The sequence below is a fragment of the Lampetra planeri genome, chromosome 42 (genome assembly GCF_965212315.1).
Source record: "Lampetra planeri chromosome 42, kcLamPlan1.2.h2, whole genome shotgun sequence".
In the NCBI taxonomy this organism is placed as follows: Eukaryota; Metazoa; Chordata; class Hyperoartia; order Petromyzontiformes; family Petromyzontidae; genus Lampetra; species Lampetra planeri.
Genome location: NC_136148.1, coordinates 984,531 through 1,006,711, shown reverse-complemented (window position 1 = coordinate 1,006,711; position 22,181 = coordinate 984,531). Strand labels below are relative to the sequence as shown.

The 22,181-nt window shown below is 50.6% G+C and overlaps 2 protein-coding genes and 1 long non-coding RNA gene across 3 annotated transcripts in view; 1 reads left to right on the top strand and 2 right to left on the bottom strand.

The window, feature by feature from the left end:
- Positions 1-7,525, bottom strand: part of LOC144732275 (beta,beta-carotene 15,15'-dioxygenase-like) — a 15,016-nt gene extending 7,491 nt beyond the window's left edge. Inside the window, exons 1-6 of the mRNA XM_078613713.1 lie at positions 7,053-7,525; positions 5,526-5,654; positions 3,676-3,805; positions 3,196-3,343; positions 1,156-1,303; positions 125-342 (exon numbers count right to left, since the gene is read on the bottom strand). Of these exons, the coding sequence (XP_078469839.1) occupies positions 125-342; positions 1,156-1,303; positions 3,196-3,343; positions 3,676-3,805; positions 5,526-5,654; positions 7,053-7,116 (837 nt within the window). The 5' untranslated portion in view covers positions 7,117-7,525. The remainder of the gene's footprint in view (positions 1-124; positions 343-1,155; positions 1,304-3,195; positions 3,344-3,675; positions 3,806-5,525; positions 5,655-7,052) is intronic.
- On the top strand, positions 6,233-10,678 carry LOC144732280 (uncharacterized). Its single transcript, XR_013588172.1, has 2 exons — positions 6,233-6,631; positions 7,066-10,678. It is a non-coding gene; the product is annotated as an uncharacterized LOC144732280 (long non-coding RNA).
- Positions 10,268-22,181, bottom strand: LOC144732276 (V-type proton ATPase subunit d 1). The gene is made up of 8 exons (XM_078613714.1): positions 21,925-22,181; positions 17,476-17,647; positions 16,541-16,719; positions 14,314-14,393; positions 13,267-13,344; positions 12,913-13,089; positions 12,563-12,640; positions 10,268-12,015 (listed from the first exon to the last, which is right to left on the bottom strand). The coding sequence occupies exons 1-8, from the start codon at positions 22,052-22,054 to the stop codon at positions 11,854-11,856; spliced, it is 1,056 nt and encodes a 351-aa protein (XP_078469840.1). The 5' UTR covers positions 22,055-22,181; the 3' UTR covers positions 10,268-11,853.

Here is a 22,181-nt window from a genome sequence, read left to right as displayed (position 1 = left end):
TGGGACTTTGCAGGATGAACTTTGAGTTGTATAAGGACACGGCGTGACTAACAAGGTAGGGCGCTGATTAGGGGTTGACGGGGATGTACTGCTGCTGGTGTAGCTGCCGGTGCTCAACTCGTACCTTGCCGTCCGGCTGGAAGGAGAGGCAGCTCGCCATGCACGCGCCGCGCACGTAGGCGGAGAGAATGCGCGTCACGTCCATCACGTGCGGCGTCTCGAGCAGCACGGCGCGGCGCGCGCTCAGCCCGAAGCTGTGCACGTAGCTGGGGCTCAGGCGCTGCCGGGACGGCACCGAGAGCACGTGGCGGGCGCCGCGCAGCCCCGCGCACGGCTCGTCGCCTGCCAGGGGAGGCACGGGGGAGAGGAGGCACGGGAGGGAGATAAGGGAGAGATATATGAAGACAAGGGGGGTGGGGGGGGAGACAATGGGAGAGACATAGGAGAGAGACATAGGAGAGAGACACGGGGATGGCCAAGGGGATAGACAATTGGAGAGACAATGGGAGAGAGACACGGGGAGGTGCAGGGAGAAACACGGGGAGCGGCGCGGAGAGACACTGGGAGATGTGGAAAGAGCCACGGTGAAGACAAGGGGGGGTGGGAGACAATGGGAGAGACACGGGGAGAGACAATGGGAGAGAGACACGGGGAGGTGCAAGGAGACACACGGGGAGGTGCAGGGAGAAAAACGGGGAGCGGCGCGGAGAGACACTGGGAGATGTGGGAAGAGACACGGGAAGGCGAGGCGTGACAAGGGAGATGGCATAGGGACAAAGGGGAAACTCGAGAGCACGGGAGACATGGTGGGGTCAGAGAAAACATGGAGAGCGAGGGAGACACGGGGACATAGCGACACGTGGGTTCATAGGAGACGGGTGTCGACCGTTTAAGATAGAAGCGCACACATAGTTACCTCTAAACCTCAGATTGATCCCCCGTGCCCCTGCGTTTCCCTGACCGTCAGTGCTCCCAATCCACCCACACCCCCTTGTCCCCATGCCCCCTGTTCAACCGAACCCGTCTGGTACCCCATATCTCCACTCCCCCATGCCTTTCGTCTCCCGGTATCTCATAGAGTCCCCATTCCCCCGTGTTCCCATGTCGTCCGTGTTCCCCTTGACCCCGAGTCTCCGTGTCCCCGTGTCCTCGCACCGGGCAGAGTGGGCGGCACGGTGAAGAGGCAGTACTTGGTCTTGCCCTTGTCGGCAATGGCCGTGCAGATGTTGACGATGGAGCCGTCCGCCTCGTAGTGCGGGTGAGCGCTCATCATGGTCGCGGTCAGGAACTTGGCCATGTCCACCTGGGTCGAGGCAGCCGCGAGGTTGGTCACGTGACCACTCCCAACACCTCTGATTAGTCTTCTTGGTTCTTTCGGTGAAGTCACGTAGAATGGAAATAATAAAATAAAAAAAATAAAACAATTAAATCATTCTCACGACGTTTCGGCCACAACGCAAGTAGCCGTCCTCAGGTGCGGAACAGGTCTATCGAGGAGACAGAGTCTGAAGCGAGGAGACAGAGTCATTCAGACTCTGTCTCCTCAGGACGGCTACTTGCGTTGTGGCCGAAACGTCATGAGAATTATTTTATTATGTTTTATCTTTATTATTTCCATTCTACATGACTTTACCGAAAGAACCAAGAAGATGAATCCCTGCAGTCACGAAAGCTTTAAATCAAAACCTCTGGTGACCACTCCAACACCTCTAGTTAGGTGACCACTCCCAACACCCGTGGACGCCGCCGTGGTGTAGTGGTTAGCACATTGGACCTGCAATCTCGAGGTCGCCGGTTCAATCTCCTGGCACGGCAGTTGTAAACAATGAGACAAGTTTCTTAAACCCCCCCCCTCATTGATACTGCTGGATTGACAGAGTCGATCGGCAAGCCGCGTGTGGTGGGTTAAAGTGTGAGTCCTGACAACTCTTCTAAGACGTCTGAAATTGCAGGGCTGCACCTTAATCAAACATCCTGGTTTGGCCAGGAACTGTTCCCGTGGTGTCAAAAAGTCTGGTCTCCCATCCTGGACTTTTTTTTGTGAAAATCGAGATTCCATGAATCGGTTTTAAATGTTCTGGCCTCGTGTTCAGCTCATGATGCTGACAGAGGGGCGGGGCCGATTGAATAATGGGCGGGGCTACATAAACAGTGGGCGGGGCTACCCGTGCAGTGGGAGGAGCTACATACATAGTGGGCGGTGTTAGACGTGCAGTGGGAGGAGCTACATACATAGTGGGCGGTGTTAGACGTGCAGTGGGAGGAGCTACATACATAGTGGGCGGTGTTAGACGTGCAGTGGGAGGAGCTACATACATAGTGGGCAGTGTTAGACGTGCAGTGGGAGGAGCTACATAAACAGTGGGCGGGGCTACCCGTGCAGTGGGAGGAGCTACATACATAGTGGGTGGTGTTAGATGTGCAGTGGGAGGAGCTACATACATAGTGGGCGGTGTTAGACGTGCAGTGGGAGGAGCTACATACATAGTGGGCGGTGTTAGACGTGCAGTAGGAGGAGCTACATACATAGTGGGCGGTGTTAGACGTGCAGTGGGAGGAGCTACATACAGTGGGCGGTGTTAGACGTGCAGTGGGAGGAGCTACATACATAGTGGGCGGTGTTAGACGTGCAGTGGGAGGAGCTACATAAACAGTGGGCGGTGTTAGACGTGCAGTGGGAGGAGCTACATACATAGTGGGCGGTGTTAGCCGTGCAGTGGGAGGAGCTACATAAACAGTGGGCGGTGTTAGACATGCAGTGGGAGGAGCTACATACATAGTGGGCGGTGTTAGCCGTGCAGTGGGAGGAGCTACATAAACAGTGGGCGGTGTTAGACATGCAGTGGGAGGAGCTACATACATAGTGGGTGGTGTTAGATGTGCAGTGGGAGGAGCTACATACATAGTGGGCGGAGTTAGACGTGCAGTGGGAGGAGCTACATACATAGTGGGCGGTGTTAGACGTGCAGTGGGCGGGGTTAGTGGTGGAGTAGGCGTGGCTGAGAGGAAGTGGCTGCCAGTTTACCACGTGCTGGTTGATATATTGTATTTTATGAAAGGCCATGGTGACAACGTGTACACTGACGAACGCCAGGGTCTCTCTACGCGAACCCCCTCCCCCCACCTCACGTTTCTCAGGACACGGAACGAGACCTGAGCCAGCACCTGGGCCAGGACCCAGGTGAGGATGCGAACCTTGTCCAGGGTGTCGAGGGTGTCGGGGTCGAGGCGCCGCATGATCGTCGTCTCGGTGCACGCGTACACGTCCTGCCCGTACCGCACCACGTTGATGAGACAGTTGTCCGTGTTGTCGGGCATGATGTTCCTGAGATAGGTCATCGACCTGGCCAAATCGAGACGAGCAGCAGACACATTCAACGTTACGTCATCTCACACACGCAGCAGAGACAGAGATTCCCACCCCCCCCCCCCCGTGTCGCCTATCGCAGGGAGATGGGGCAAGTGCTGTTTGCGAGCACCTATGAAGGCAGCGCAGGAGGCCAGCAGCATGCCCAGCCACCTTTGTCACCCCAGTGCTGATGTACTGTATACACCCTGCACCAGGAACTCTGTTAAGGCTGAGTCGATCTGGGAGAGGGCCCAGCAACGGTTCGAGCCGGGACCCTCTGCGACAATCGCTGTGCCACGCCACCGCCTCCGGGGTGTGGGAAGTACTTCTCCAGGAGGCCCAGGCTCGGGTCGAGCTCCACTCTGGTGCCGAACTCCGGCACCACGATGCGATTGGCCGCCACGTTCTTCTTGTAGGTGTCGCTCTGCAGGTAGCGGCTCGAGAACCACACGCGGCCTGCGCGCGTCACGCACGCGGCACAGCACGTGGCACATGTGAAGGAGGTGGCACACGTGACACGGGTGGCACACGTGACACGGGAGGGACATGAGATGGCACAAGAGGTGGCACAGGTGACACGGGTGGCACACGTGACACGGGTGGCACAGATGACACGGGTGGGACATGAGGTGGCACAAGAGGTGGCACAGGTGACACGGGTGGCACACGTGACACGGGTGGCACAGATGACACGGGTGGGACATGAGGTGGCACGGGTGACACAGGTGACATGGGTGGCACACGTGACACGGGTGGCACAGATGACACGGGTGGGACATGAGGTGGCACAAGAGGTGGCACAGGTGACACGGGTGGCACACGTGACACGGGTGGCACAGATGACACGGGTGGGACATGAGGTGGCACGGGTGACACAGGTGACATGGGTAGCACACGTGACACGGGTGGCTCAGATGACACGGGTGGGACATGAGGTGGCACGGGTGACACAGGTGACACGGGTGGCACACGTGACACGGGTGGCTCAGATGACACGGGTGGGACATGAGGTGGCACGGGTGACACAGGTGACATGGGTGGCACAGATGGCACATGACGTGGTGGCACAGGTGACACGGGTGGCACAGGTGACAGAACGGTTGTAAGGTGACATCTAGTTTTGTCTTTTGACATATCCATTGGGCCAAGTTCATCTTTAACGCACACACACAACTCGGTCCCTAACCCTATCCACAGCGAGTATTCAGAACAAAGCCTTTGAGATCAGACGCGCCACAACACTGAAGTGCACTGCACCGAGGACACAAACCCCACGTGGGTCTCACTCACGCTCTGTTAATGCCCCGAGCACGTGGTGTTCCATCGCTTCAAACTACTGGAAATGTGTGAAACATTGCTTGATTAGACTATGAGATCTCTTTTACCAGTGGCAAAATATGATAGTAGGTTTTTACCCTTTTAACTGGTACCAGTTAAAAGGGTAAAAACCTACTATCATTGCTTGATTAGCTCATCGGATTCCTCCAGTGTAAATATTTTGATTCTGTCCCTCACAATTTGAGGCTGAGCTGTTGACTCTTTACGATGACTTCGCTTGTAATTGTCCTTAAAACATTCCTGTTAACATATTAGTGCAATACCACCCATAGACATCTGTATTGTTTCTGAAATTGTATTGTACATGCACGGTTGAAAAGTAATTTGAGTAATTTTCACGATGGAAATTTTTCCTTTTCATTGTAAGTGATGACTTTGCAGTATTTTCGATTTCTTCTGGGATGCAGTCGTCTCTACTCCGATTTGTAGTTGCATCATTGCTGTACAGCTACTTGTGTTTTTTATATTCATTGGTTTTGTTATTTTGATGACCCAGATCACTCTGGAAAATGGGTTCTTAACTGTGTTAAACAATGTGGAAATTAAAGTGTAATACAACTCTGTGTGCGCTCGCGAGATCAGAATCTGTATCCTGGAGGAATCCGATAATCTATTAAGCTCTTTTTTTCTCACAGATGTCCCGCAAAGTGGACCTTGGAGGTCAGTGACCAATTGCCTAAAGCCTCTGGAACTCTGGCCGTGATGACTTTTGTAACTTTAGCCCGATTGCGTCCCCACCCACCCAGCCAACCTCCGACCTGAGCCCTACAGTGACCACCACCGCCCCCCACCACCACCACCGCCCACCACCACCACCCACCACCACCACTCGACTCACCGTCGCAGAAGCGAAACTTTCGCAGGAGCGCCAGGCCGTCGAACCAGTGCTGGTAGCAGGAGGGCCCCACGCAGTGTCGCCCGGGGCCGTTGCGGATGAGACAGCCACGAAGCCACCCGGGCACGGAGCCTACACGGTGCAGACACGTGGCCTGTCAGATGGAGGGCCCACCTCGCACTCCATGCCTGCAAACCAGAGGCGGTCCCCATTGTGGGGGGGGGGGGGGGGGGCGAGTGGCGTGGCCGCACTGTGTAAGTGGGCCAATTGTTTTTGGGTGATGCTGCGTCGGCAGTGGTGCACAGGTGCAAATAATGCACACGCCGATACACACTTGTTAATGATTGTCCTCTACAGACAAATGTTGGGAAAATGTACCTTCATAGCATCTCTCTCTCTGCTATGAAGAAGGGGCATTGTGCGGAACGTCGCCGATTACATACTTTCTTTTAGTATGTAACACGGGTTGTGTTTGGTTTCTTGTCGTTCCTCCGCACCTCCGATTAGCACGGTTGGCTACGTACGGTGCGAAACGCCTTTAACTCAACGGAACAAACACAATAACTGCATTCAATCACCGCAACTCTGCCGGCGACTGACCTAGCAGCACGAGCAGGCTCGCTACTGCTGGAGTCGCCGATTGCAACCCGCGAAGGAACCGACGACGACGACGGCTCAAGGTTCACCTGCCCTCCAGTGGGTGCAGCCCTGCTCCGTGCCACTCGTTCGCTTCCTCGGCTCTCTGCGGCGGAAGAGCATCGACCGGCGGGAGCTCTGAAGGGCATTTGGTTTACGTTTTGGCGTTTCTATTTTTGGAGACCCACGTGGTCTCTGGAGTTCTCGTGTGGTTACACAAAATTCACTTTAACGCTCGACCTCCCCGCTCACCAGACGTCTTTAAAGAGGTGGGCATACCCACACTTGACCCCCTCACCCCGCACCAAAGTCGACCTGCCGCAGATCGACTGTTGTACCCACGTATGCTGCTGGGGCAGGGTCCAAGAGAATCGTCCCACCGCCTCAACGACCGCGCCAGGAGAGGAGAGGCAAACATCTGGCAACCCTCACACGACGGACGCCGCGTCTGTGTTACGCGCCCAACGAACCAGGTAGGTGGTGGGTAAACATTGCGAACCGAGTCGGGGTATCGCCCCAGTGTACATGGCGAGTTAGAACCAGTCACGAGTACGCAAGCGTACTCTTGCTGGAGTACGCTTGCAGGAGACTACCTGTATGAGAACAGGGTTTCCCCTTTTTTCTGGCAAACAAAAAAAAGGTGTCAGTTTTGTTGCCAGATAGAAGGGTAAAAAATAAAATAAAAACAATCATCATATTTTTTACTGCCAAATGAGGTTCCAATAATGGAACAAAACAGGTGTCAAGATGTTAAAATACTAACTTAAACCTTTTACGAGAAATGAGGTCTCATGATGAGGCTACTTGTAGTTCCGATGCCTTCAAGAACGGTGGTGGCACACACACACACAGCTGTGGGAGGACCGCCGAGGCCTGCACTCACCCTGCACTCACCCTGCACCGACAGCTCCACGGCATCCGGACACTCCTGCTCGTGCTGCCTGCCCAGGGAGGCCATGGTGGCAGTTGGTGCGGGAGTGAAGCTGCCGAGGCAGATGGGCCGGGGGCAGGTCGAGAGCGAGGTGGCGATGCAGGAGGCAGCGAGGCACCGTCTCGATCGAGTGCCAGATTCTCGAGATCGTTACTCCAGTCCTCCCTTCTCAGCCTCGTATCGAGAACAGATCAAGGTGCACGGGGCTATTGGCAGATATCGGTCGATCTAGAGGAGTATAATAAACGAGGCGCAAAGTCCTGCCACATCCAACACCGACACGTGAAGACGAAATCCTCGACAGCCGAGTAGGTGTTGTCACTGGGGGTTATAAAAATAGGCACACCAAATGTAGATTTCAACATTAATTCGCTTTTTGTGGTTAGCATGTATTTGGAAGCAAGTATTGCGCTGGATTGTCTCCGGCCGCTTCTGCGGCTATCTGGAACGCTCTTCCTTCCAAAAATTAGAAAGCCACTGGAGCTATGCACTTTTAAATCTAAAATAAAAACCTATTCCTTTAGAACTACGTTTTGTGTTAAGTTTGTTATCCTTCCCCTGCACCTTCGATTAGCACGGTTAGCTACGTACGGTGCGGAAGAAGTTCAACACATGCGTACAATTAAGTGTAAACGTCCTTTGAAAAAACACGTTTCCTACTTTTCAGGAGAAAACAATTGTGCAATCAACTTGCAATACATACCCAATCGCTATTCGCCACTAAGTAGGGGGAGAAGTCACCTCGGCGCTTGTGACAGGCGAGGTCCAAAGGCCACGTGGAGGGTCAAAAGCTCGCTGGCAGGTCAGGGACTGACTCGGGTATTACGGGTAAACTGAATGAGAAGGCCGACAGACGCACCATTGGTTCGATCCAGTGTGCCAACTGAATGCGTTTTCGCTGCCAGGCATTCCACTCGTTGCTTGCGAGCTTCGTCCATCCGCTGTGCTGTTGTTGGAGGGTGACCATCTCCAACTGCCCATTAGCGTCGTGCACGAGCGTTCTCTACACCGCGGGTCATTGGCAAGTCGAGATTCACATCCTCTTGCACCACATCTCTTCTGTAGGCCATGTCAAGCCCATTTAGTCCCCTCTAATCAAGCCAAACAGAAGCTGATTGTGCACGCGGTGGATAGGCATGCAGGTGACATGCCCCAGCCAACGCAGCATCACATGGCACAGCTTACGGTTGGGACTGATTTGCGAGCCCATCACACAATCCAATCTCGGTAAATCGATGGATCGTCAACAGGCCAGGCTGTACGATTCAAACTGGTGATGCCCTTTGAAGGAGTCCACGTGGGCATAACTGTGATCAAGAAGCCCCAAAGCATCGTATTGAGCGACAGGCCAGGTAGCTTCCATGTAGCGTTATTCAGCCGCTGAAAAGATAATGCTGCTTGAATGATTCTGAGTAAGACCTCTGCTGCCAAACCAGAGCTGGTCATAATTACACTGCTCAGATATGGGAACTCCTCCACTCTACAACTGCCCCACCACTCAATGATCATTAGGCCTCACCGCTTCGTGGCATTCTCCAGGTTCAGCGGGAGTCTAACTCTTCAGTGAGCAGCAACCAATAGATCAGCATTTAAAACATGGTTGACCAATAAGGAGCCCTCCCTTGACCACATCTGGGCATCGACCAGTCTCCCATTGTATTTGTACCAGATTTCAATACATTCAATACGGACAATGGAACGCTTCTCAAACTATATTATCAAAAAATGTTATTAGTGTACGAGCCAGAAGACATCCCTGTCGCACCCAAAGGTGAAAAGGAGATGGCTCTTGACTGTCACGTAGCTTTACCTGGGCCTGCTCACCATCATAAAGGTCCTTAATGATTGCGAGCAGAGGGTCAGGGAACCCTCCCTAAAGCACGAAGACGAAACCAAAGGCCTGGCCTGTTTAGCGTATCATAGGCCTTGGCCAGGTCAGTGAAACAGAAATATAGATACCATTCAATCTCCCTACACCTTTGTTGTGGCAGATGGGACAGATATTTTTTTAGATTTTTAAACCCAATGTACGAAAAACAATCTATTGTGGCAGGAATGGGGGGGGGGTATTTCCAGCCGCAATTGTGGTCGTGGGAACGACCACAATTCTACTGACGCATCTCCCATGCCAAATACGTATGGAGTCATAACTCAATACCTTTCCCACAATCCTTGAATGTCGGTTTGAATGACATGCAACATTTTATGCAAAACATAAAAAATAGGTGTCACCTAGTCGGGTGGCTAAGTGGTGAGACCACTCAACTGGCACCAAGAATCGAGATTTACCTGAGCTTAAACCAGGAACTCAAGAAGTTGATGGTAAATGACTGCACAAAAACTGAAGAAATATGGTTCTGTGCTTAAACGTCACTAAATTCCAGCGTTGAGAATTGAACATTTTGCTTTGTCACCAACACTTCTCTGTGGCACGGCAGATTAGGAAGTGCTGTCCCCTACTCTGGGATGCAGAGGTCACTTGAAGGAACCTTGGAGATATGTATGTCTAACTTCTTTTGCACCATACGTAGCCACACGTGCTAATCAGGTGCAGACCTCCAAAATATCCACTTCCATGAGCCGTTATCTTCACACAAAGGGTTGTCGTGGTCTATGAGATTTGAATGGATTGTCTCATGAAATGTCGATTGGGATCAAATTGATTGTAAAGACAAACCTTTGAGTTATCACCGTGAACACGAGGCTATTGACGTCTCTAAAATAAAGTTTTATTTTATTTTACCAGGTATGGCTCAGAGCTACATAGCTCTTTTTCAGAAACGACCTGGCCACAAATGATAGCGCAACGAAGTGGCTTATCATGTGGACATATATAACAGCTAAATCGTCTAAACGCATGAAACTAAATGTGGGGAGAAAACCAGAAGACCCGGAGAAAATCCCACGTGACCAAAGGGAGAACATGCAAACTCCAAACACACAGGAGGAGTTGTGATATGAACTGCCGGGCCAGTTCTCGGATGCAATGCGAGTGTGGTTATCGGCGAGAGTTGTGTATGGAAATGTTCACGTCTGGCATTAAGCCAACGGCACGATTGGAATAAAATTTGGAAAAGAAACGAAATTAATCCGCACAAGTTGAGTTGTACTCCGCAAGCACGCGCACTCCTTGGAGCACAGAGCACGGCACGACAGCAGTCACACAAACACGACCGAGTAATTGGTGAGTCATGATTGTAAATACAGCCATTACGCACAACACGACAACTCCATCGACAGAACACGACAACGGAAATATATATATTAATCATCTCCCGGCACGCAACCGAGGCGGGCATGTGAAGAATTTAAATACATCACAGGGTAAGGCGGCCACGTGGCTTAGCCAGCGCCGCTGAGCTCCTGGGTTCCAATACAGGCGGCCTTCGATGATTACACTGGGCTCACAAGCACGCGAGTTGATGGTCTCAACCCCGGCACCAATGACTGCACACACAAAATACTCGTCAGATTTAATTTGGTTTTGTACCTAATTTCACTTATTCCAGCTCTGAGAATTAAAAACATCGGTTTGACTATCAATAGGAGGAAAGCGTTACCTCCTAATGTGGGGGGGGGGGGGGATAGGTCACAAGAAGGCTTCTCTGAAGTAGGTTGTCATGTTTTTTTTCATGGACCATTATCTATCACAACGGATTGCACTGCTCTGCGAGATTCGAAAAGATAATTCATCCCACGGTTGACCAACGAAAAATCACAACTGGAATAAAATTTGGGGGAAAAATAAAAAAGGCCCTTGTTAAAAAAATATATCATGGCCCCGGAGCCCAGTAGAATTCAGATTACCCAGAAACAAAGCCCCTTGCGGTACCCCCTCTCTCTCTATACGTGGCGGGGGAGAGAACGATGTCTCGCCCACAACAATCATGCGGGGGGGGGGTCCACCTCTCCGTGTGGGGCCTCACACCAACTATCGGCGTTGGCCCAGAGGATCTTCTTAACCATTCGCCGCCAGTTTCCCGGACATTCACACTGCGACCGATAAAATAGCGAACACCACACTGAGGTGTGCATCTCAGGGCTTACCCAGCCGGGGCCAGCCATCGCGAGCCTGGAATGTTCTTTTAAAAGCTCCGGGGGGGGGGGGGCGATACTCGGCGTGTGAAACGTTCTACAAGGTCAGCGAAGCGGGTACGGGGAAATGAGCAAATGCCAGAGACCCCAAAAGTAAAGCACTACCCTGCAGCATACAAGCACGGACGGCCCGTGCTGCTGGTAGCATCAAGCGCCGTTAACCACCGCCGTCGCTCGCCGTCAGAAAACAAAACATCAATACAACAGATTTAGAAGCATCTTAGTAATTCCGTTTCTCGATCTCTTTCGATTCCAAAGTGACGAAACTCTGTGAAATTTACGGACGGCTTTCGTGGTTTTTTTTCACCAATCAGGCCGTGAATCAGAACGGCGGAGTGAGCAGACATGGGCATGAGGTTTACAATGGGGCGGGGGCAATAATCTAACTTAACTCTACACATTCTGCACCAACACGGACAACCACAATGGTGCACATTGTTATTAGGGCTCAGGGGACATCTCCTTATCTGTTGGCATACACATCAAGCGTCGTTCCAGACTGCACCATAAAGGAGAAGGACAGTGCTGGCGACGCGCAGGAGGTTAAAGGGGTGCAGGCGTTGGTGGGGTCGAGGGAGTTCTGCGAGCGATGATGGGGAGAGGGAAGGGCAACGGTGCGAGGGAGGTGCGAGGGAGGAGCGAGGGGAGGGAGAGGGTGATGCCGCCCGCTCAGAAGATGGCGATGTAGTTGTCGATCTTGGCGCGGTGGCGCTGGGCGATGCATTCGGAGATCCACACGACGTTGCGGCACTCCTGCTCCTTGAGCTTCACGTAGGCGTAGAAGACGCCAAAGTGGAACTGATTGATGAACGCCAGAGAGTTGAGTTTCACCTGCAGGGTCGGAGGCAGCACACGGGAGCGCCAGCACGCGAGTGTGCGGGTTACACGACAGCTTGCCGCTCGGTATTGTATTAGACTGGGGTGGGTAAAGCGCTGTCAGAAAGCACCTGTATACAACACAAAGATCCCCCACGTAGCCTTTAACAGAATGATGGGGAGTGTTATTAGCGAGCACATATGAAGGCAGGCAGAACCCACGATGGGGTAGTGTAGCCAGAACCAGCCCGGCCGCCTTTGTCTCCCTAGCACTGGTATTTACAACCTAGTACAGGCCCAGGACCAGTTCTTTCATTCTATCTCCTTTTTTTCTCCTTCCTTCCGTTGGCTCCCAGTCTCTTGTTAATATTGCCATCTGTCATTTGATGTCCTAGTCATATAATGCCCAACAATGGCTTTGGAAATTCCATTCCAAAACAAGAATGAGCGGAGCACGATTTTAAAACAATAGGTCCCACTGATGTCACACGTGCTTCTGCAGGCTGCGAGTTAGCAACGAGAAAGCTCGCCAGGAGCAGGCGGCAGGGGCGACGGCACTGACCTCATGCTCGAAGAAACGGTCCTCCAGCGTCTTGTCCCCGGGGCCGCTCCCTGCACCCTCAAACAGCTGCTTGTACTCCTGTCGGGGTGACCGCACACAGGCACCGTCAGTGGGACAGTCACTGGGCGCGCCCACTTGTGCCGGGGGCACAGCTGGCATCAGTCTTGGATTGACTAGGCCAAGCTGGAGGCCGAAGGCCTTTTAGGCTGAGGCCAGCGTCGAGGCCAGCATCGAGATGAGTCAATGTCACGGTCAGCGTGGGTTAGTCACTCACTGGGACGCAGCAAAGGTCATGCGGAGGGTCGGATTTAGCAGTCAAGAGCTACGCCTCTACGGTTGGTTGGTCTCACCGGGTAGTAGTCCGCCACAGCCTTGACCTGCTCCAGGTCCTCGGCGCGGGACAGCAGGGTGAGGCCCTCGGGAAAGAGGCGTCCGCAGCGTGGGAACAGCCGCGCCCGGTCCTCCTTGGACAGCTCCGTGCCAAACGAGTTGATCGTGATGACGAAGGCGCGGCGGTCGGCCTCAAACTGACACAAACGATCGAGGGATCATCATTCGCCAGCCACACCTCCCAGAAAACCACAGCTAACCACCCTTGCACCATCGTATATATACACACACACACGTTGTCTATTCAGATGTTTTACAAGCACGGAACCCTCGTGGGAGACAGGGCCTTGAGTTGGGGAGCGGTGACCACTCACCTCCAAGATAGGGCACATCACATCCTCTGTGGTGCCCCCCAGCTTCTTGCAGAATTTGTAGAAAGATTCCAGGTAGGCCTAGGGGAGCATAGAGCAAGACACTGGGTCATGGCGAGCCGTTAACAAACACCACACACACAGAACACAAGAGTGCACACACGATCCGCATACAGAGTACACACAGTTGACACACATGGAACACAAAGTACATACATATACAGATGGTAGATACAGCGAGTATACATAAATACACAATAGGCACAAACCACATAGAACACAAACATGGTAAATAAATGCATCGCACTTTTTTGTCCATCCACTGGTGGATGAAGCCCCCCCCCCCCCACAGATGTATGGGTCGTGGGAGTCGTTGACTGTACATGACCACACGGTCAGTGCGGGTTGGTGAATGCTGGGAACGAAGACCAGGGACACAGAAGTAGCATAGAAGTAGAGCGCAACAACGGATTTTGCTGCACTGCCTCCTGCTGCCCACAACGTCGTCCCACAGCCTATAACCACCTGGTATGAGTGGCGGTTCCCCATGAAAGCACCATGCAGGCTCAAACCCGCTTAGCTTTGGAACTGTTGATGTTATCGGGTGCACTCGCAACCATCAGGCATTGACCAATGAATTGTTCGAGGTTTGCAACAAGTGAGCAGTTGTCAGTGACTTATGGTTATTCGCAAAAAAACAAGCAACAGCATCATGGACACGGTGGGACGACCACAGTAGCACACTTGCATTTAAGGGCTTACATCTTGAATCCTTGCCTCACTTGATGCAGCAAATCTGGCTGTGACGGTACCACCTGATGACGGAGACTTGTGTTGCCTCCGAAACGTCGTGATATTTTTATTTTGTATTGTTTTTTTTATTAATTTTAATTTCATTTTTTACCTACGTGACTTTACCGAAAGAACTAAGAGTACGACCACAGTATGTATGTTTGTGTGTTGAACTTCTTTTGCATCGTACGTAGCCTGCCAACCGTGCTGATCGGAGGTGCACGGAGGTGACAGAGCGTGCTCAGGAGTGGCCCCTACCTTGTACAGCGTGTTCCGGATGATCTCAATGTTCATCTCATCCAGATCCTGCTCCGAGATGCAGTCCTGGAAGAAGGGGGCTGTGGACACACCGAGGGCGAAGGCTCACGGGCATGGCTACATGGGAGAGCAGTGGCATTTTCAAAAGGACCACTTGTCCCGCGTTGTCTCTAAGGGTTTGTTTCCATCCCCTGGTGAAAAGTAAGTTGACTACTGCCCCTGGAAGTGGTGAAACTCTCATCTTTTTTTATTGGGTACAGTGCACTCTATAAATCCAGAGGCTGGCACTGCTGGTGTACCATTGTTGGCATGGGCCATTGTTCAAGGAATTGAATAGGGTTGCTCCAATCCAATTTCTTCCATTTTCGTAGCCCAGCACCTGGGCTCCCCCTCCGGTACAGTTGTACCTCCTGCACACCCGATAACTAAGCCGCCGGCTTTGAAATGTTATTTGTTCCACGGATGATCCCGTTCAGCCAGCTACAAGAGAGATTGCCGTTGCGCGAGCACAACACCAACAAAAGCCAAGGACAGAAAGATCTGTATTGCAAAAAACGAGCGAGTACAGATCCTTGAGCGACATTGCACAACTTACTGATGAGGTACTTAATGGTGGTGAATGAAACGCACCAAAGTAGAAGAGAGAGAGAAAAAAAAACAACCGGCGCAATTATGAGATCAAGAGGCGCCGTAAAAGAGTTGGGTAGAGGTTGGCACCCAAGTGTCAATGGCCTGAGTTGGGTGCGAGTCCGTGAGCTGCCGTCACCAGTCGCCGTGAACCTTGTCAGAGAACGCCGTGCCTAAGCCACTTTCCGACGGCGTTCGAGCCAGAATGGAGTTTTAAAATCTACACATATCAACCGTACATATTAACCATATTAACTATAATTGCATTTGGAGTGTAAAGCCACCTGGTGTCTCAGCCAAGTGGACTTTGACCACGTCTTCACGAAAAAATTATGCTTGGTGTGGCGCCGAGGTTAAACTGGTGCCAAGCAGGTCAAAAGTGACACGGCAAAAAAACGCTCGTACCCTGAAAAATACTATTGCCGTCAATCAGAAATGGTTTGGGAGCTCACGGGGTTGAAATAGGTTCGTTTGAGGGTGCGGCACAGCTGTGAATGGGAAAGAAGGGGATGGATTGGCGTGTAGTTAAGCAGCCGGGAATCGCTATTGATTGGATGAAGCACTGCTTGAGTTTTTGTCTTTTTTCCAATCCAATTGTGCTGTGGGCCAGGGGGTGAAATATTCATTTGGGACTGAGCGCAGGGCATCACCCCATGTTAGGGAACAGGCCTGCAGTAGTTGATATCACATAACTCCTAGATTAATGAGGTTGAATTTTTAAGGGAGCATATTTTCCCACTTAACCTGCTATTGCAGAAGTGTCTGTTGAATGGGGGGTTGAGCTTGATATGTCTTTAAAACTCAGAGATGGATTTTAGCCAAATTAGCAAAAAAACAACATTCAATGTGCTGGTATTGTGTGCAGTCATTGGGTCATCAGGTTAAGACCATTAACTCTCTACCCTTGGGAAGCTGAATTAATCAAGGGCAGATACAATCCTCATTAAACCCAGGTTCTCAGTGGTATCAGCCCTGTGCTCTGTACGTGCCACCTGGCACCACAAGGAGCGGTGCCTCAAACAAAAAGCTGTCTGCAGTGTGATCAGGAAGGGCTTGTCCACATAAACACCCGAAGCTCAATGTAGCAGTAGAGAAGGATGGATGTACAACAAAGATGGATCCAAATGAAGGTGGAACCGGTATACAGTGGTGTGATCGTCCTGCAGCTGTCTAAATTTGTGGCCAGAATTGACTCTTTTGACTTGGTGGTCTAAAGTAAGATTGTGTGCATTATGCCCAACAGTATGGCGATGTCACGTAACATGTAAGGCATGATGGGAGGACCGATTCTATAGTCACAATAAACATTTTCCTCTCTAGAAATCCCCTTTCGTCAGAGCTTAAATTGAGCTGAAGCTACCCATGTCGGCGACAAGTAAAATCTTTTCACGCCCAGCACACCACATCCAGTATATTACTATAGGTCGGGGCTACTAGTCACGTGCCACTTCCTGGTCCACCAGGGACCTGGAAAACAAATCATAATCAGTTTGAAATTAGGCACCGGTCCTTTTGTGTGCAAGTCCAATTGCTCTCAGTGCTGCACACAACAGTGCGGGCTGGTGGTGTTGGCGGAGGGGTATCACCCGCGTCATCTCACCGAGCGGCGTGTCCACCAGGATGGCATTGTAGAGCTCAGCGGGCGTCTGCGCGATGTTCACCGCCTCCATTTGCTCGAAGCTGCCCAGCGGGTGACATTTCGACACAAGCTCGGCGATGGGCCGTTGGTGCAGCGTGCCGGTGATCAGCAGGATCACGTTGTCGATCATGTAGCTGTACCTGTCCCACGGGCAGTGGCACGAACACTATCTTAGCCAACCAGGTCTCGCACAGCGGACGTGCTCTACGCAGCAGGCTTATTATGCTCACAATACTATAATTGAATTTTGTAAGAATAATTTTTGATCCACATAAGTAGTATGGGGGGAGAAGCAGTGGCGAATGAATTTTCACCAGTGTTTGCTGAAGTCATGATGAACCAATTAAATACAACATATGCAGCTTTATCCCGATTCTTTAATTGCGAGTGTCAAAATAAATTTTAAAAAATTCATCATTAAATGTCTATCTACAAGACAAGAGCCATTTGTGTTTGAGGGCAGTGAGCATCTAAATACCGTCCCTCATCTGGGACAAAGGTCTTTGAATAACCTCCATTGTAACACAAACAACATCACAATACAATGTGGATTTATATAGCGGTCTCTAAATGAGACCACATCTCACAGCATTCAATAGAAGTAATGGGCATATTTATGTTGTAGAGTGAGACAGTCAGTCATTGGCAGAGCAAACGAGCCTGGACTTCCAGACCACAAGCACAGCAGCGATGAATGTGAATTACCAAGAACTACAAAAGTTACAGCTCAACGACAAATCGCAGAAGCAGATGGCACCGCTGGAACAGCAGACGATGGCAGTCGGTGGTACTGTGATGGCATCGGGCACTTTTTTAATTGTAAACGTAACTTTACTGAGACAGGGCTAAAAAGAGAGTGAGAAAGTGGTGCTGTGGTGCAGCACGGAGCCACACACGTGATGTAGTCCAGGAAGGTGGCGAGCGGCTCGAAGGCATGGTTGCGCATGTGGCGGAACTCAATGACCATCTTCTCCTTGAGCTTGTCGTCAATGACAGAGACCGCCAGCGGCGACGCCTCATTGGCCAGGAAGTGACCGTAGTCCGTGCTCTGCAGGTGCAGTTTGAGATCTGCGTCACACACACGGCACAGGGTGATGACGAACAGAGAGACACTTATCCTCCCACCGCCCATGCTCGGCACTGCGCTTAACCAACCCCTTACTACCAGCAAAGATTTGAGCAGTTGGCGAAGTAACCAAGGCCTCCTGTTAATGTGCTAAATCAATCTCTAATCGATGGGTAATAATTTATTCTATGCTGTTGCTCCCCCCCCCCCGATGTTTTGAAGTCCCCCCTCTACTTTGCCAAATTAGAATTACAAAAGCGTTGTTGGCTCGCTTTACAATTAAAATGCGATTGTAATTCATTACGAATTACACAACTGCAAATGAGCCCAGATCTGTCCTCAGCCTATGACTGACATTTCAATCTATCCAAAAGTCTGATCGGTAGTTCCACAAAGAATATAAGGGTGAGGGTGATCCCTTCATCAGAATAGTTTACAATTCGCTGTGGATAGTTATTATTGTAAAATTTCTCCACATATGACAAAATAGATTAAATAATTCACTTTTGTCATCCACTTACTCTGGCTACTCTAAAGCAGCCTACTTTACAGACAATCAGGTTTCTATGAGTTTAAGTGTTTTTCCACCACGCCCTTTACATTTATAGCTTCAAATAAACATTTTCTGTCTCGTTGGTACAATAACTCTCACTCCATTAGTCTAAATTTCACACGTATTATTCTATGTAGTGCTTGTGTAAGAATTGATTTTAACTAATGAACGGATGCATCGTTACCATGCCTACAGAGGCCACACGGACAGAACAGTGGTCAAACGCCCAATCTGCAACCCCTTCGTGCACACCGCTCAATGCACGCCTCCAAGACGTGCAGTATAAACACGCTGCCCCCTGTGCTGCAGAAGAATGAGATTGGACGACTATGGTTAAGCCAGCAATGAGAACACTCGGGTTGTTCTCAGCTCTAGTTAGGGTTTGGCAAATCCAGCTTTATCCGACACAAGTCTGGCTCTGGGCTTCAGGGACCCATAACTGTGTTCGCATGGACAAACTTGAAAATAAAACTCAAATAAAGGACTGACTTTCAATCAGACCGAGGGATATACACGAATCCACGAAATAAAAGTATCCCCACTGTAAGACATTTTATCAGGTTATGTTTTCACTCCAATTTTTTAGGAATCATCTCAAAGACTCACTCTATATCCAAGGCAAAATCCTCAGTTCAGGCATTTTAATAGAACCTATTCCATTACAATAAAATCTAGATCAATTTCACGAGAAACTAAGCCCTGACAGCAGGAGGGCGGGCAGTGAAGGGCAATGGTGCGGCAGTTTTAATTTTGTCCCACAACAGTAAATGTATCTTGATCCACAATGTCCTACATTGCGTGAATTACAGGCACAACACCGATAATCGTCACCATATATCTTGCCTGCAAATAAACGTATTCTGCATGCAACGCGGGATAGCGCCGGTAACAAGACGGGACACCTGATTGATAACCCCTGGCCCTGATTAATGCTTTAATTGGACGCAGGCTGACAATTAGCCTGGCGACATTCCACACACAAGGGCACAGGGTGATGCAGCTCCACCGCCAGTCACGAGATGAGGCTCAAACCATCACAAAGCGGCCAGCCCCGGCTTCGTCTGAGGCCAGGGTAAACAGTAAACATTGCGGCACTCGCCCTCCTGCCCTTGAGGCTCACGCTGGCCCCAAGCTGAGTGAACTGGCCTGGGCGAGATTGAGCCCTAGGGGGAGCAGCAGGAATGAGCAGCAAGGAGTGCTGGGTGCTGGGAGAGGAGATCTGGCCTCTCAGCTGGCAAAAAGGCTTGGCTTTGATGGGCACACGTGTTCCGCCATATCCCTGTTAAATGCGAGTTCAATACAACCACCCCCTGGAAAGCGCACAATCTCACCGGGGGAATGTGATGTTATATATTGAGGCTGCTAGTACTACTCAAAATAAAAGGTATTACTACACTCTAGAATTATACTCACCACTTCACCAATCCACCAATCCGTAATGACTAGCGTAAACAAGAATGGTCATACAACCACCACGACATGCACGATGTGGGGAGGCCCTCAGCCGGTATTGAATTGCCAATTGTTATACATTTACATGCCAGCAACTGAGTCCAACTCCTACTGACTCGAGACACTGACCTCAGGTACTACTCACTGAATCTACTGGTCAGAATCAGAATCATTAATTATCCTGGAGAAATCAAATAGACCCGAACTACCTTTGACTCCAGCAACAACGCACTTTCAATCGCAAATTAATCCTGCCAATGAAGACTCAAGTTGTTACGAACTCCAGCTACTACTACTCTAGTTACAATGGACTGTTGACCTACTTCATCTAACAGTAGGCAGATCGTGACGACTCCAGTCGCTGTTCTTAACACAAACACTTAATGTTAAGTGGCATCGTTGTACAAACGCCATTCTTTATCAGATGAACATGTATCATTTACAAACGGGAATGTCTGTTATAATAAGCGGAGTATTAGCTTCATAGAGGCCAATAACGTTGTACACCTAATCCAGGGATGTGGGATGGACTCTTCTGTAGGCACTTAAGGATGAGCAGTGACACGTCTAGCTTGTGAAGGTGAATCGGCTCTAACATTGCCCATATGTAACGCCTCTGCAGGCCACACAATACCAGTAGTGTAGTGGTAACAACAAAAAGACAAACTGTATAAACAAACATATGGAAAAAAGCCATCTTCTTGAACTGAGAAGTCGGTAAAATCAATGTATAAGCGTTTACTCTAGACTACACCACTGAGCCAATACATGCAAGTTTAAAAGGCACAACCCCAAAAAACCACATCGTAGATGTGCAGCCCTTTGCCAATCGACTGTTCGATTAAGGTCTCTCCACGCTGTTGGGGTCATGGAGGTTGTTTGACCACACTCCATCGTGCTGCTCAGTGCGGGATAGTGAACAGTGTCAGTAGCGGTTCAGATACTACTCGCCGCTGGCATCAGCAATTGCCGAGAACCGAACTCTGGTTCATAGTAGGGTTGTTAACCAATAACCCGTTAAACCGGTAACCAATTTCAGAATCGATTCCCGGTTTCGAAAGCCAAAATACGACAAATGTTTCAGTGGATTTTTACAAATGAATGTAGATTGGCACGCGCGAATGTACAACCCAGATGGCAACCGAAGAAACATTTGCCTCCGTTTCTCAGTTTCAAGGTGAAGGTGCAATCCATAAATTGCTTTCTTGCTCATGCCCCTGCTCGTTGGTGAAAGAACCCTCAAATACAGGGAGCTCTGGGAGGGTATTTGGTCTACTCTTCCACGGCGACCAGATGTATTGGATGTGAGCGCACCCACACTTTACGCCCCCCCTTCACCAACCCGTACTGAGAACCTTGGTGAACTTGTGGTGAAATGACCCCGGCACGGTGTAGCGTGGCTGGATACGACTTATTGCACTAATTTACCCACGAAAGCCTCACGGAATAGTAATGATATTTTTCAGTAGGTGCCAAAATTGGGATGTTTAAAATATTCCATTAATGGGAGGTAACAGGAATACCTGAAAAAGACTACAGATATGACGAGAAGGGGGGTACGTACATAGCTACACAAATTGATTCAGTAATAACATCGCTGTACTCACAAATCTTGACTCTGTGAGCAGAGTTTGCGACACATCATCAACCAGTTAAGCCAGGCGAGATCCCCCTGAGAAACGTCTCTTGGACAAGGGAGATCTGGAGTGCTAATTGTACATTTACAAACTAATTTTTAATCAAACCACTGATTGACGAGGGGGTCCCCCGCACGCAGTGGTTATTGGGGACTGGTGAAGGCGGAAGACCATGGTATACGGTACACACGATGCCAAGGCAAAAATACAAATGACTGATAATAAATAACGTTACAAGTTTAGCAAGGCATCATCATCCCTCCCTCCGCGCTCTATAACATGAGTACTACCGCTTTTGTGAGATTTCTACAGCGGCCATTCTACAGCCTCGCTCCCCCACGCGATCATCATCATCATTTATCCACTGCTGGATGAAAGCCACCGCATCTCCGCCGCAGAAAAGCGGGATTTTCACCACAGGCTGAGGGCTATAACCATGAGATTAACGCATCCGCAGGGGAGCGAGTCAGGTCGGAGGAGAGAGAGAGACAGAACGGGTTAATTGAGAATCAAGAAAAGCGTTAAGAAATTGATGAACGTGAGACCAGGCCGCTCTCGGGCCCCCGAGGCTCGCCTGGCCGCCCTACCGATCACCGTGCCTCTTATCCCGCACCCCGGCACCAATCCGCCGGCTCACCCTCAAGGGTCTCGCACTGGATGAGGTTCAGGTAGTCGGCCTGGCGCAGGATACCCGACTTGAAGCCACGCACAAGCCCCTCCAGGTAGCCATGGTCCACGTTGAACGAGAGCTCAGAGAACCGCGACATCTTTTTTATCGTCGCTGTCACCGCCGCCGCCGATTTTCTCTGGGGTGGGGAAGACGAAGGCCCGGGTCACGTGACGAGCGACTGGTCCCGGGGTCACGTGACTCACGGTGGTGGGGGGGTGGGGCCT